Here is a 14,699-nt window from a genome sequence, read left to right as displayed (position 1 = left end):
TCGAACATGTCTCAGCACAAAATGTACAGCAACTGCTGTGTCAACATGACACAAAAATTGTGTTCACCTATTTATGAAAACAAACTACACATTCTCGTATAGGTATGGAACGCCATAGCTGTCTCGTATGGTTCAAATATACCATATGAATTTGGTTTTTTTCTTTATAATATATGGTTTTATCATTACATTATCTGATCTTATCAATAAATGGTATCATTTTATCAATATTTGATTTGATTTGACTAATATATCATTTGCATCTACCATTATTTTATTTCCCTTTGTCTTGGTATTGTGTTCCCTTATCATTATATCAATCCATTTCATCATTTTTCATTTGGTGACACATATATTTTATTTACATCTACCATTGTTTTATTTGATGTTATCATAATATCATTTTCATCCATCGTAATATTATTAGATTCCATCGTTATTTGATTCCCTTTTACAAACTTATCATTCTACTTTACGCTATTTTCAAACGTCATTATTTTATTCCATTAATGCTTTATATGGTGATACTTTTCCATTATGTGGTTATACTTTTCCATTGTATGGTTATACTTTTCCATTATATGGTTATACTTTTCCATTATATGGTTATACTTTTCCATTATATGGTTATACTTTTCCATTATATGGTTATACTTTTCCATTATATGGTGATACTTTTCCATTGTATGGTTATACTTTTCATTTGTATGGTTATACTTTTCCATTGTATGGTTATACTTTTCATTTGTATGGTTATACTTTTCCATTATATGGTTATACTTTTCCATTATATGGTTATACTTTTCCATTGTATGGTTATACTTTTTCATTGTATGGTGATACTCTTCCATTATATGGTTATACTTTTCATTTGTATGGTTATACTTTTCCATTGTATGGTTATACTTTTCCATTGTATGGTTATACTTTTCCATTATATGGTTATACTTGCCCATTGTATGGTTATACTTTTCCATTGTATGGTTATACTTTTCCATTGTATGGTTATACTTTTCCATTATATGGTTATACTTGCCCATTATATGGTTATACTTTTCCATTATATGGTTATACTTTTCCATTGTATGGTTATACTTTTCCATTGTATGGTTATACTTTTCCATTATATGGTTATACTTTTCCATTGTATGGTTATACTTTTCCATTATATGGTTATACTTTTCCATTATATGGTTATACTTTTCATTTGTATGGTTATACTTTTCCATTGTATGGTTATACTTTTCCATTGTATGGTTATACTTTTCCATTCTATGCTTATACTTTTCCATTATATGGCTATACTTCAAATAAAGATGAAATCAAATCAAATAAAGATGAAATCAAATAATATAACGATAAATGAAAATAATACAATAATACCACCAAATAAAACAATGATAGATGTAAATCAAATATATGTGTCACCAAATCAAATAATGATAACATCGATTGATATGATGATAAAAGAAAATAATACCATGACAAATGAAAATAAAATAGTGATGGAAGCAAATGATATATTGGTCAAATCAAATAAATATTGATAAAATGATACCATTTATTGATAAAATCAAATAAGATAATGATAAAACCATACAATATAATGAGAACACAAATTCATATAGTATATTTGAACCATATGAGACAGCTATGGCGTTCCATATATAGGGTCGACAGAATACTAGGTACGGCTCTTACCGGCTGCCCGTTTCCTTGTTGGTTTGCCCCAATCGGAGTTTGAGTCTGCCATGGATGAACTACTACATTTAACTGCCTTCCGTTCGTCTGGGCGATTGACAAGTCTTCGACTGTAAGATGTCAATATTTATACACGTGTAAGAGAATATTTTATCATTTTTGAAATATATGTAAACAAAAAGTCGGATACTATTCAAACTACAACGGTAAATGTTTAACAACTTAATTATTTTCCATTGGTTTGATTTTAACCCATACACTTTCCTGAATTTGGCCTTTATTATTCACCTCTACTCTTCCAAGACTTTCCTTTATGTATAATCATACACCTATGGGAGCTTTAGCTGTTTTGTTGTTCATTAATAAATGGTATCCTGAAATTGTGAATTCAGATTTGATACGCAAGTATGTACTGTTTTTTTTAGGTAAATTTCTGTTTTTCCAACAACGAACATCAATTCAATATATTGGATTTTTTTGTCCTGATATGTATTTGTTGTTCTATTGTGGTCATTTTGATACCTCATTTGTCTACTTCGTTTGAAAATTGTCAATGTTATGACTATTTTTCAATTTTTAGTGAAATTCGAGATGGCGGCCATCTTGATAACGTCATAACCGGAAGTTCATCCCAACTTATGCAATGTTAACATTTTGATTTGTGATCAGTGGGTCATAAGGGTTCAGAAAAATATTGGTTCGGAGGTTGGGGGGGATGCATGTGGGACCCTCCTAGCCCATGGCCTACACATCAACTCCTTATTTCCCGCTCGTCTTTCTTTTTCATTGTGTCACGTATTTATACGATTGTATAAAAAAAAAACTATCATGTTCTTTTCCTGTTGTCGAGCTCTTATATCACATCATGTGAATCAGTTGTTGCATGTTGTTGCGATAGTAGTTCTTCAGCCACATGGCCTGACCGGTTATCGCCAATTCTTAATCACGTGTTTCTGATGTTTCTCTCCGTCGATACATGTATTTTAGGCCATCTTACGAATAGGGTCTTATTCTTTTAAATGTTCAAACTGAGTTAAGAACTTCACATTTTGGATCTTTTGCATACACAATAAAGGTAGAACTGTGATGGGAGTGTAAACACTGATGTTTCCTTACTGATATGTGTCATCAATCGTTCAATAGCGTAAACTTAGACTTGAGAAAGTCATGTAAAACAACAAGTATCTTATGAACAATCAGAAATTTACACACCTTGATTTGGGTTGTCTAAGCAATGGGTGACAAATCCGGCTACGAGGAAAAGGACACCGGCAAATGGTGTAACGCCATAAGAGCCATGGATGGTCGCCAATCTCTGCCAGTTATCCTTCCCAAACATTACCCCATACACTAAGGCGCCTAGAAGCAGGAATACACCTTTGCAAAAGGAAAAGGTTAGTGATCGGTTTCATCAATATTAATTCCTTTAACTTTATTATTAACTCCCGGTAGCGAAGAGTGTGACTAAAAACTACAAACATAAGTGACTGGTTTCCTATACTTAAAGCTGACAATGCAAGTTAAAAAGCATGTATTTGAAATTCAAACAAGGGGCCCATGGGCCTTAACAGTCATCTGACTCATAGCACAAAACAACAAAGTCACAGTATAAAGTATTGGTTAACGATTAATATAAACAATACAAGGAACTCCTTAGTTGAATATGTAAGTTTCTGAAATAGGTAAATGTCATTTGTTGAACAAACTTGGTAGCCCTTCATCCATATATGGGTGTAACCCCAATCATGGATTAATATAAGGAGGAGTCAGATTTCAAAGCCAAATTTCCAGCAAAGCTCCCATTTTGGACCTCCGCCGTACTATCCCCATGGGTCTTAGCTCGGTCCTTTATAAAATATGATTGTCCTCACCTACAGTTCCCCCTTCTGAATCAATTAAAACCCCTATTGATCAATTTTCATTGAGATCGGAGACTGAAACTTGAAAACAGGAAGTGGACCAGCGGCCATCTTGTAATACCAAAATCTTTACGAAAATGTTTGCATGTTGTTCGGCATCAATTAAAACCCCCTATATACCAATTTTCATTGAGATCGGAGACTGAAACCTTAAAACAGGAAGTGGGCCAGCTAAAATTAAGAAAATTTGCCCTTTAGGGGCCCCACCCCTCAGTTCCTAGGGTTAAGACCAGACTCATTTAAATGAAATATAATTGTGTTTCCCCAATGATGTTTCACACCAAATATGGATAAAATTCATCCAAGGATGGAGGAGGAGTAGGATTTTAAAGCTAAAATTAAGAAAATTTGCCCATTTGGGGCCCCACCCCTCAGCCCCTAGGGGTTGGACCACGCTCTTTTACATCAAATATGATTATCCTTCCCCAATAATGTTTTACACTAAATAGTAAATATAGATGAAATCCATCCAAGGATGAAGGAGGAGTAGGATTTTAAAGCTAAAATTAAGAAAATTTGCCCTTTGGGGGCCCCACCCCTCAGTCTCTAGGGGTTGGACCACGCTCATTTATACAAAATATGATTGTCCGTCCCCAATGATGTTTTCACACAAAATATGGATGAAATCAATCCAAGGATGAAGGAGGAGTAGGATTTTAAAGCTAAAATTAAGAAAATTCGCTCTTTTGGGGCCCCACCCCTAAGCCCCTAGGGGTTGAACCAAGCTCATTTATATAAAATATGATTGTCCTTCCCCAATAATATTTCACACCAAATATGGATGAAATCCACCAAATATGGATGAAATCCGCTTAGCGGTTAAGGAGGAGTAGCGTTTTAAGGATGTATTCTTCTGAGGTTTCAGTCCCGTTGAAGTCTCGTTTCAACATAGACCAAAGAAGTTATGAGATTTTCAAATATAATTTATCAGTTTCTGTAGCAAGTTGCCACATGCTAATTTTGTCAAAAAATTACATTTCTATTTTAAGTAGATTTTTCTATACGCGGATTTTAAGAAATGGCCCATTTGGCGGCCATTTTGAAATTGTGTCTTTTTTTGCTTCAAGTAGAGCCACAGTTTTACCATTTTTTACTGAAATAATTTCACCCTTTCACCCGTTTTTTGGAAATTGTTTTTGCTAAAATCATAACTGCGCCAGCATTTTTTGCTGTATTTAGCTAATTTTCACTGCAAATCGTTACTAGGTTCGTAGTAATTAAAATATTGAGTAGCAATCTGTGCAACGATACACTTTTGTGACTTTATTTTTACATTTAATGGTAATTTGGGCACTTTTATGTTTTACTCTAAAATACTGAAAAATAACAAAAATTCAAATGGGGCAAAAAAGTAAAGCACACGTACCCCCAATTTTTCATCCTGATTTAGAAAGAACAACCGTTTCCCTATTGAAATGCAAAATAATAACAAAAGTTTAATACCAGAACGTTTTCTATAAAGGGTTAAATTTGGCAAAAATGGCTGAAAATGGTGCATTTTGTAGCACAAAATTAAGGGGTAGGGGTAGCATATGTTGTTATTCTGAGAAAAAATATTGGTCTAATTGACCAAAACTGGTATATTTTTAAAGAAGACTACCAGAAAATTAATTATACAGACATCCATACATATCAAACACCTCATAAGGAAATTATGGCTTTAATCTCTATCTTATATGGTCAAAATTCCCATAAAATCCAATATTTTGTCAACTAGGTGTCTTTGAGTGACAAAAGCTGAAAAACGAGCACACGGACATATGTTTTTTCTTCCATTTTCTTTTATGGTATGAACTCCTTTTTCCAAAAATCTATAAGAGAAAAAATGTTTAATACAAGAAAATTTTGACTTCTCAGAGGTGTACATCCTTAAAGGAAAAAGTTTACGCACGACGGACGGCGCACGGCGCACGACGACGGACAAATCACGATGACTATAGGTCATCCTGACCCTTCGGGTCAGATGACCTAAAAATATATATATACAGTATAATGAAATATTTTTTTTCCAAAAACTGAGACAACCCCCATATATGACAGTGTTGTATGCAAGGAAGTAGCAGTCATTTTTTTCTTTTTGCTCTGCTTAGTTACCTTCACTGATCAACCCCCTATGCGTCATTCTAGACATAGCTTTCTCAGATACACATGCCCCGATATTGCAAATAACAATGTCAAACTGCAAAGAAACACTGCATTCACCCGACAAGGTTGCATTGAAGTAATACATGACTGTGATGTCAGCTAAATCCCAAAATATGTCCAAAACGTGTGTGTCCTTGGTAGTTGCCGCTTATTTGGGACAGGTAGTCACGTGGACATGGCCAGTCGAGTACATCGGTTACGATAATATACGTGGAGATATGTAGACGGTTTATTATTTGGATTTTTATTTACTTGTGTAAAAATATCATTTTGTACCAATATGTAAATGTCAGCTTAGAGGAGTTGACGTGTTTTGTTGCTAAAAACAAGCCCCATACAGCTTTACAGGTAAGAGTTTTGTTTACGTATTAGTAGGTGATATACAGTGGACAACTGCTAGCTGTGTGTGAACGTGTATAGACTGCGCGCACGTGTGTCAATTCACGCGTTTTATATAGCAACGGAATACAGATAGAGAGAAAACCATAAATGGCTGACCTCTAGAGAGGGATGTCTCATAAATGATTCTTGAAACACAAGTGTACTTATTTAAAAAAAAATCTCAATTAAATACATTTTAACTTGCATTGTCAGCTTTAATATCGATAATATGTTAGTTCTACCTCGATTCTTTTCTGAGCTATCAAAGAAAAAGTATCCCAGCAGACGTTTTGTTGTCCTGTTAATATATGCTTCTACAGATCTTTGGTAACACGTAAAACATTGTTCCCTGGGTCATTTCAACGCTTTCACAACAGAAATAGGTGTAGCTATAATATATTATTAGTAAATCATACACGTATCTATTACATTAGGTATCAATTGTTGAAAATAGTCTTGCGTTTAAACACAACTTTCTGGTAATATTGTGGCGGAATATATTACGTATTCCCATTCCGGAAACAATTCACCAGTCCGACAAATAAACTCACACTATCGCAAACAATAGGTAGCACGCCCACAATTAATTGCTTTTACTTACAATGGTTCATTTTCCTCTTCCATGAAATCAAACACCAAAAATCCCACACATTGAAATATCGACGACTACAAATATGCACACCACGTGATACTTATCTATTCGGAAAGTGAATCTTACCCTTGCCTAGATACGTTCTCTGATTTAAGTATAATTGTTTTTGAAATAACAAACAACAGCGTATAAAACACAAATAGCATTTAAACATTTTAGTATAACAAATACAAATTACAAATTAACATGCATGTCATTTTACTTATAATCTTCACAATTTGTACAATGACTTAATTTCATAAAATTTTGTACACATTTTAAGACATTTGAGTCAAGGTCTTTGGACGTGTATTCGGTGAAGATATGTAGTTCCATTTGCTTAAAGATGCTCCACCGCCGACAGAGCATAAATGATATTCATCATTTGAACAAGAATTGGTGTTTAATCGTGTATATATATGCCTAATTAACACAAAAAATAACATAAAATAATTTATTTCGCCTTTGTTGCATGTGCAATGATTACTTCATTCCATATAAGATATAGTGCCACGGAATTTTTTCGGGATGCATTAATTCTGATAAGCAACTTTTGTGAATTTAATTCGATGGTACGGTAAAATTGTGTACAAATATTTTTATATGGCCTAAATCAGTCACCGTACACATCCTTCAATTGAGCAATGAAATAAGTAAAGATCAGGCACTTGATATTTGCTTTGTTGATTGACAACACGCGTGTGTCGATGTACATGTAGGAAATTTGAAACTTCCCTACAGACCTTATTTGCTAATCTAAATGTATGTAAAAATGAAAACGAGTTTTTACAGCGTTATATATGAAAACTGCAGATAACTTGTTCTGTATTTCGACTGTTTGTGATATTTAATGTATTTTTTGTTTGTTTGTTTGTTCATACTTACCACTGATGTAAGAGATGATTGAGTAGGGACGCCTGAGGAAATCAAAATCTCCAAAAGAGTGCATATATAATATTACTGTGGCTATAAATGAAGTGGTAACCCCCATGCCAACAATCGCCCTAGTAAATTGAAACCACGCTGTAACAAATGGAAAAGATTATTTAATTATGCCTTTCATTCCATAAAGCATAAAGTCGATAAATATATGTATCTGTGAGAAATAAAAGATTTGAATTAAATTGAATTGTGACATAAACACCCAATAGTACATTTCTAATTTTAGTGCTTACATCATTTTGGTAACCAGCGGATGGGACATATCGATTTTTTCCTAATTTTGTCAATTGCAATATCAAAATAATAATCAGAGACAGCAACATCACAATTTACGTTACTTAATAATAACATAATTACGAATCAAGGGCTATTGCACGACACTATCGCAATTTTGGAGGTTATAAAGCTTAATTTATCAAACATCGTACAAACCGGGCTACGCTATTTACGCTCGTGGAAACGCTTCTTTTACATAGAAAATGTCGTCTAGGGGTGCGTACATAATAATGTACGTGATAAATATTTGCTCGGTGTTCAACTCACGGCCAATAATCCAAAAATACAAGTTGCCCATGGAACAATAGAGTGTTTCACCAATGCGTAGAAGAAAAAATGATGTTTTATTGTATTATACTTTGTCCTGTATTTCGCGCACAATTTAGAAGGGTATGTCATATCATGGTTGAAAAGTATGATTTTGTCGTATATTCAAACAGATATATATCTTAACGAGAGACAGAAATAAAACTGGATTCATTTCATAAAAATTATCACATATTTCTATGATTTGGTGACCTTTTCTTGTTGAATGTTACTGCTATAATTACGCATGCGGAAACGCTGCGGACTGGCCATGGTATAGCTATACGCATATGGAACGCTTGAAACAATATGCATGGCAGTTGATAGTAGTTCTTAAGATATCATTTCTTAAGTCTAAAGTCATTTTCATGACAACACACAAATGTATACACACGATATTTTAGTTGTTTTATTGTTCGAACCTAGTTAACCTTTCCTTATGGAAACGGATCAAGATCGCTTAATTTTGATAGTCCCAAGAATTTCAAATCCTACCTCGTGTCAGGCGGTGTCAAGGGAGACGTTACGAAGGAGAAAATAAGGTAGGAAGAGAAAAGATAACAATCTAAACCATAGTTTTTCAATCATCTTATAGCGGCAGCACGTACTATTTTGAAAATGAAGAAATGATTGAGGAACTAATATGTATCCACTGCCTTGTATGTTGTTTAGTGTATACATGTATATACATACCGGTTAGCGTTTCCGCATGCGTTATTTAGAAAATATAGTTATAACAGTAAAATTCAACAAAAAAAGCTACCTAATCATTGAAATCTGTGATGAAAATATACATGAAAGACAAGTACAGTAGAAGTTAGATTTGTAGAGTTATTTCAAATTGAATATTTTAACGTATGTACATACATGTATTTACAAGTAACTTATTAACGTAACAAATACCCACATACTACCATTCACATAAAAGATCTATCAAGAGTAATATCCCTACCCATCGGAGAAATTTCCGGTAATCTTCGGAGAAATTACTCAGAGATGACGCGATTGATGTAGTGAGAAAGTGAACTAGGGGAGACAACTCTTGATAAAAAATTACACCAAAGACAGAACAAAAATAGATAAAAAAAAAGGGGGGGGGGGAAGGGATGTAAACCTAGGTCACATCTCTTTCAATAATTTTTAAAATATTACTGTTTATACATTAACCATTTTTTTAATTCTGCAAGTGCTTGTGATTTCCGCTTTAAATTACTGTTGGATATTATAATCCTTTGAGCTTTTAGTTAAAATTTAATATGATTTTTTAAGACTGTTTAAATTGAGTTCTTTTCCTAGACATTTGCAGTTGTAAATGTATTGTTTTACTAGAAGCAGTATCATGTTTTCAATATGGAAATTAGTATTTGTACTATCTTGCCGAAGATAAAATCCTGTTTTTCAAAATTAAGACTTGAATTATTAGTAATTATAGAAATTCTAATTGTTCAATCAAATTTGATACATTTTCACAGTCCCAAAATATATGAGTGATTGTTTCTGGATGTGTTTTACAAAATGTACATAGATTGTTGTTTGATTTACCAATTCTTAATAGAAATGTTTTTGTAGTTAGTATTCTGTGATTTATTCGGAATTGTAACCATTGACGCTTAGAGCTAGTGGTATCATTAAAAGGTTGTTTATAAATATTTCCCCATCCATCCCGATCAATTTCAAAATTTTGATTCCATTTATTTTGAGCAGTCAGTAGGTATAACTTCATTTTTAATTAAAACATTATATATATTTTGAACACCTTTATTGCAACTTAAAATCAATTTGAGGTTTATTGGTATGTTCGGAAGAGTTATATTGTTTTCAGAGTCAAAACTTTGTTGATTGTTTCTGATGGCATGTTCAATGGCATTTATATACCCTGATATTCTAGAATTTGTCTGAATATTATACATTTCACGAAATTCTTCTAGAATGTATATGGATTTGTCTGTTTTCAAAATGTTATAGATAAATATAACACCCTTTTCATACCATGACTTCTTAAAAATAACTTTATGATTTATTCTGATTTCACTATTAAACCAAATACGGTTTTCTAAATATTTTTGTTTTGTAAATATTACTTGAACTTAAGGTCATACACCAAGCATCTAGAACATCTCTCCAAAATATTTTTTGCAATTTTTAGGTAGTTTTTTTTTCAATGTTCAAATCCAGTATTCGCTAATTTTTGTTTGTCGAATAGAGATCTTAGAACAATATCCCAGTTTACTTCTTTACAATAAATTCTTCTTATCCAAGATACTTTTAGAGCAGTTATAAAATATTTTAGATGAATCATTTTAAGCCCCCCTTCCTCATATATTTTGATAATTACATCTCTTTTAATTTGATCCGGTTTACCATTCCATAAAAAAAATCAAAGCACAGACAATTAATTTGTTTAATATACAAGTTATCAGGATTTGGAAGCGATATAAATAAGTGGTTGAACTGGGATATTAGTAAGGTTTTTATTACAGCTATTTGTGGTGTAAGAATTTTAGGTCATCTGACCCGAAGGGTCAGGATGACCTATAGTCGTCATGTTTCGTCCGTCGTCGTCCGCCGTCCGCTGTCCGCCGTGCGCCGTGCGTTAACTTTTCACATTTTGAACTTCTTCTCAAGTTCTTCTGGTGCGATTTGACTGAAACTTGCATGAAATGATCCTGTAATGGTCCCGACAAAGTGTTGTTATTTTGCGGGTCGATCCGAAATCCAAGATGGCCGCCACAGCCGCCATCTTGAAAACACATTTTGAAATTATTCTCAAGTTCTATTAGTGTGATTTGGCTGAAACTTGCATGAAATGATCCTGATATGGTCCCGACAAAGTGTTGTTATTTTTCGGGTCGATCCGAAATCCAAGATGGCTGCCACAGCCGCCATCTTGAAAACACATTTTGAACTTCTTCTCAAGTTCTACCGGTGCGATTTGGCTGAAACTTGCATGAAATAATCCTGACATAGTCCTGACAAAGTGTTGTTATTTTTTGGGTCGATCCGAAATCCAAGATGGCCGCCACAGCCGCCATCTTGAAAACACATTTTGAACTTCTTCTCAAGTTCTATTAGTGTGATTTGGCTGAAACTTGCATGAAATGATCCTGATATGGTCCCGACAAAGTGTTGTTATTTTTCGGGTCGATCCGAAATCCAAGATGGCCGCCACAGCCGCCATCTTGAAAACACATTTTGAACTTCTCAAGTTCTACCGGTGCAATTGGACTGAAACTTGCATGAAATGATCCTGACATGGTCCTGACAAAATGTTGTTATTTTTGGGTCGATCCGAAATCCAAGATGGCCACCACAGCCGCCATCTTGAAAACACATTTTGAACTTCTTTTCAAGTTCTTCTGGTTCGATTTGGCTGAAACTTGCATGAAATGATCCTGACATGGTCCCGACAAAGTGTTGTTATTTTTCGGGTCGATCCGAAATCCAAGATGGCCGCCACAGCCGCCATCTTGAAAACACATTTTGAACTTCTCAAGTTCTACCGGTGCAATTGGACTGAAACTTGCATGAAATGATCCTGACATGGTCCTGACAAAATGTTGTTATTTTTGGGTCGATCCGAAATCCAAGATGGCCGCCACAGCCGCCATCTTGAAAACACATTTTGAACTTCTTCTCAAGTTCTATTAGTGTGATTTGGCTGAAACTTGCATGAAATGATCCTGATATGGTCCCGACAAAGTGTTGTTATTTTTCGGGTCTATCCGAAATCCAAGATGGCCGCCACAGCCGCCATCTTGAAAACACATTTTGAACTTCTTCTCAAGTTCTACCGGTGCGATTTGGCTGAAACTTGCATGAAATGATCCTGACATGGTCCTGACAAAGTGTTGTTATTTTTCGGGTCGATCTGAAATCCAAGATGGCCACCACAGCCGCCATCTTGAAAACACATTTTGAACTTCTTCTCAAGTTCTACTGGTGCGATTTGACTGAAACTTGCATGAAATGATCCTGACATGGTCCCGACAAAGTGTTGTTATTTTTCGGGTCGATCCGAAATCCAAGATGGCCGCCACAGCCGCCATCTTGAAAACACATTTTGAACTTCTTCTCAAGTTCTACTGGTGCGATTTGGCTGAAACTTGCATGAAATGATCCTGACATGGTCCTGACAAAGTGTTGTTATTTTTCGGGTCGATCCGAAATCCAAGATGGCCGCCACAGCAGCCATCTTGAAAACACATTTTGAACTTCTTCTCAAGTTCTACTGGTGCGATTTGACTGAAACTTGCATGAAATGATCCTGACATGGTCCCCACAAAGTATTGCTATATCTCTGGTTGATCACAAATCGAAGATGGCTACCATGACACTATATCTAATTAATTTCCTATATGTTAAGGCCCTTGGGCCTCTTGTTTGAAATAAAATTTGTTGAAAGAAATTGAAAATGATCCTGACACGGTCCTGACAAAGTGACACCATATATAATCAATTTTACTATTGCCAAAGTAGGGAGATGACCGTTAAGGCCCTTTGGGCCTCTTGTTTTTGTTCCAAATTGATATTAGTTATTTTAGTTTTGTAAGTTTTTTGTCGAAATTCAGTTGGATTATTCTGCTTAGATCTACATCATATTCAAAATCCAATAGATTAAAGCATGTGGTTCCCCATTTTAAGTTTTAAGTAATTAAAATTAAATGCATTATTACTGTACTTCATACTGCCAATTCAAATTACCTGGGTCTTGGAGAAATTCATTTTAAACATATATTAGCATAGAAATTTAGTGATTTGAGAGTTTGATCTAAAGATTTTTTTGAGCCATCTAAAATAACAGACGTGTCATCAGCAAATTGAGATAATAGAATTTTATCTTCGTGTAATAGTATACCTTTAATATTTTCATTATTTCTTAGTAGTATGGATAAAATTTCTGCACATAAAATAAAAATATATGAAGAGACGGGGTCACCTTGACGACAGCCTCGCTCTATATGTAGAAAGTTGGAGAGATTTCCCCCAATATTTACTGCTGACTGTATATCATTTCTAAAGAGTTTTATCCATTTGATTATTGTAGGACCAAAATTAAAGTATTTTAGAGTTTTATCAATAAAGTTCCAGGATACAGAGTCGAAAGCTTTTTTTAAAATCTATTAAAAGTAAAAGTCCCGGTATATTATTTTCCTCTGTATATTGCATAACATCATATATTAACCTTGTGTTTTCACCAATATATCTTCCAGGGATAAACCAATTTGATCATTGCTAATTAATTTACTGATTATCTTTTTGAATCGTTCTGCTATTGCGTCTGATGCTTAATTTGTATATATTATTTAAAGGATTTGTGCAGTCAAAAATGAAAATTTCAGTTTATGCTGGAAATGGCTTTATTAGCACGTGTAGAAACCTCTCCGTGCCGCGCGCGACCGGAATAACCCCTAAGAAGTCGATATCGAGGTCCAAAATTCTGGCCGCCCGATTATGCATATTTTCTAGCTCTAAACCGTGTGACGTCACAATAGTCCGTGGCTTATAGCTGTACTTTAACTGATGTGCTATCACACTTACATCGACGGTCACAGGAAAAGCCGATCAACGATTTTTTATGATTACTTTTGAGTGATGTTAATCGTATAATAACTTTGGCTCGAATGTAAATAACTAAAAGAGTGAAATTCGATGTTTCAAATACTCTAATTTATGCTCTAATAGCAGGTATCTTCATGTAATATAGAAAAAAAATCCACACAGAAATAAAAGTTTCGGATTTTTTGTCGAGGAGTTCAGCAACGAATAAGCTTTAATTAGATAATATTGTCCTATAGTCTGTATCTTTGATACATTGTGAATTACAAAGTTTGTGACTGTAAAATGAAATTTTACGTACATGTAGCAATTTAAGAAATCCTTGATTAAAGATGATTGATCATTACAAACATTGTGTTGTGTATTGTTAACCGAAGAAATTGAGATACATTTATTACAATACCGTAAAACGTTTCAACATATGGTAGAAAGAATTTGTTTTTGATATTATAAAAGATCTAAATATTGAGATATTAAACAAAACAAACTATTTTTTTCAGACCGTGCGGTCGCTTTCAATTTTTAATCGATATACGAGTAGATACTCCGATATAGATATATAATTAGCCATGCCTTTAGTTTGATGGTTATGTAATACCAGTACCAGGATGTTGTTTACCTGTGCACAACGCCATTCATCGAACTCACTTGTAATTACCTGGCCGCAGGCAATTTGCTATTCGGTGGATTATATCGGGTATTTGCTATTGTCTTACTGTCAATCAGGATAGGACATCTGTTAATTGGATTGTGATTTGAATTATGGAAACCCTGTACATCTATGCTCTAGGTTTTTTATTGTCACCTCCATTTTTAAAATGAAGATGTAAAAGCAAATGGAA

The 14,699-nt window shown here is 34.1% G+C and overlaps 1 protein-coding gene across 2 annotated transcripts in view; it reads right to left on the bottom strand.

The window, feature by feature from the left end:
• The window catches only part of LOC138320747 (uncharacterized), a 29,977-nt gene that overhangs the window by 4,638 nt on the left and 10,640 nt on the right, over window positions 1–14,699 (bottom strand). Inside the window, exons 2-4 of one of the 2 annotated variants that reach the window (XM_069263925.1) lie at window positions 7,663–7,800; window positions 2,914–3,060; window positions 1,702–1,811 (exon numbers count right to left, since the gene is read on the bottom strand). In XM_069263925.1, the coding sequence (XP_069120026.1) occupies window positions 1,702–1,811; window positions 2,914–3,060; window positions 7,663–7,800 (395 nt within the window). Of the gene's footprint in view, window positions 1–1,701; window positions 1,812–2,913; window positions 3,079–7,662; window positions 7,801–14,699 lie in introns of both variants that reach the window. The other variant, XM_069263924.1, reaches the window with a different exon arrangement.

This window comes from Argopecten irradians, chromosome 4 (assembly GCF_041381155.1).
Source record: "Argopecten irradians isolate NY chromosome 4, Ai_NY, whole genome shotgun sequence".
Lineage (NCBI taxonomy): Eukaryota > Metazoa > Mollusca > Bivalvia > Pectinida > Pectinidae > Argopecten > Argopecten irradians.
The sequence above is the reverse complement of the archived record's forward strand: the minus strand, read 5'-3'. Positions and strand labels throughout refer to the sequence as shown.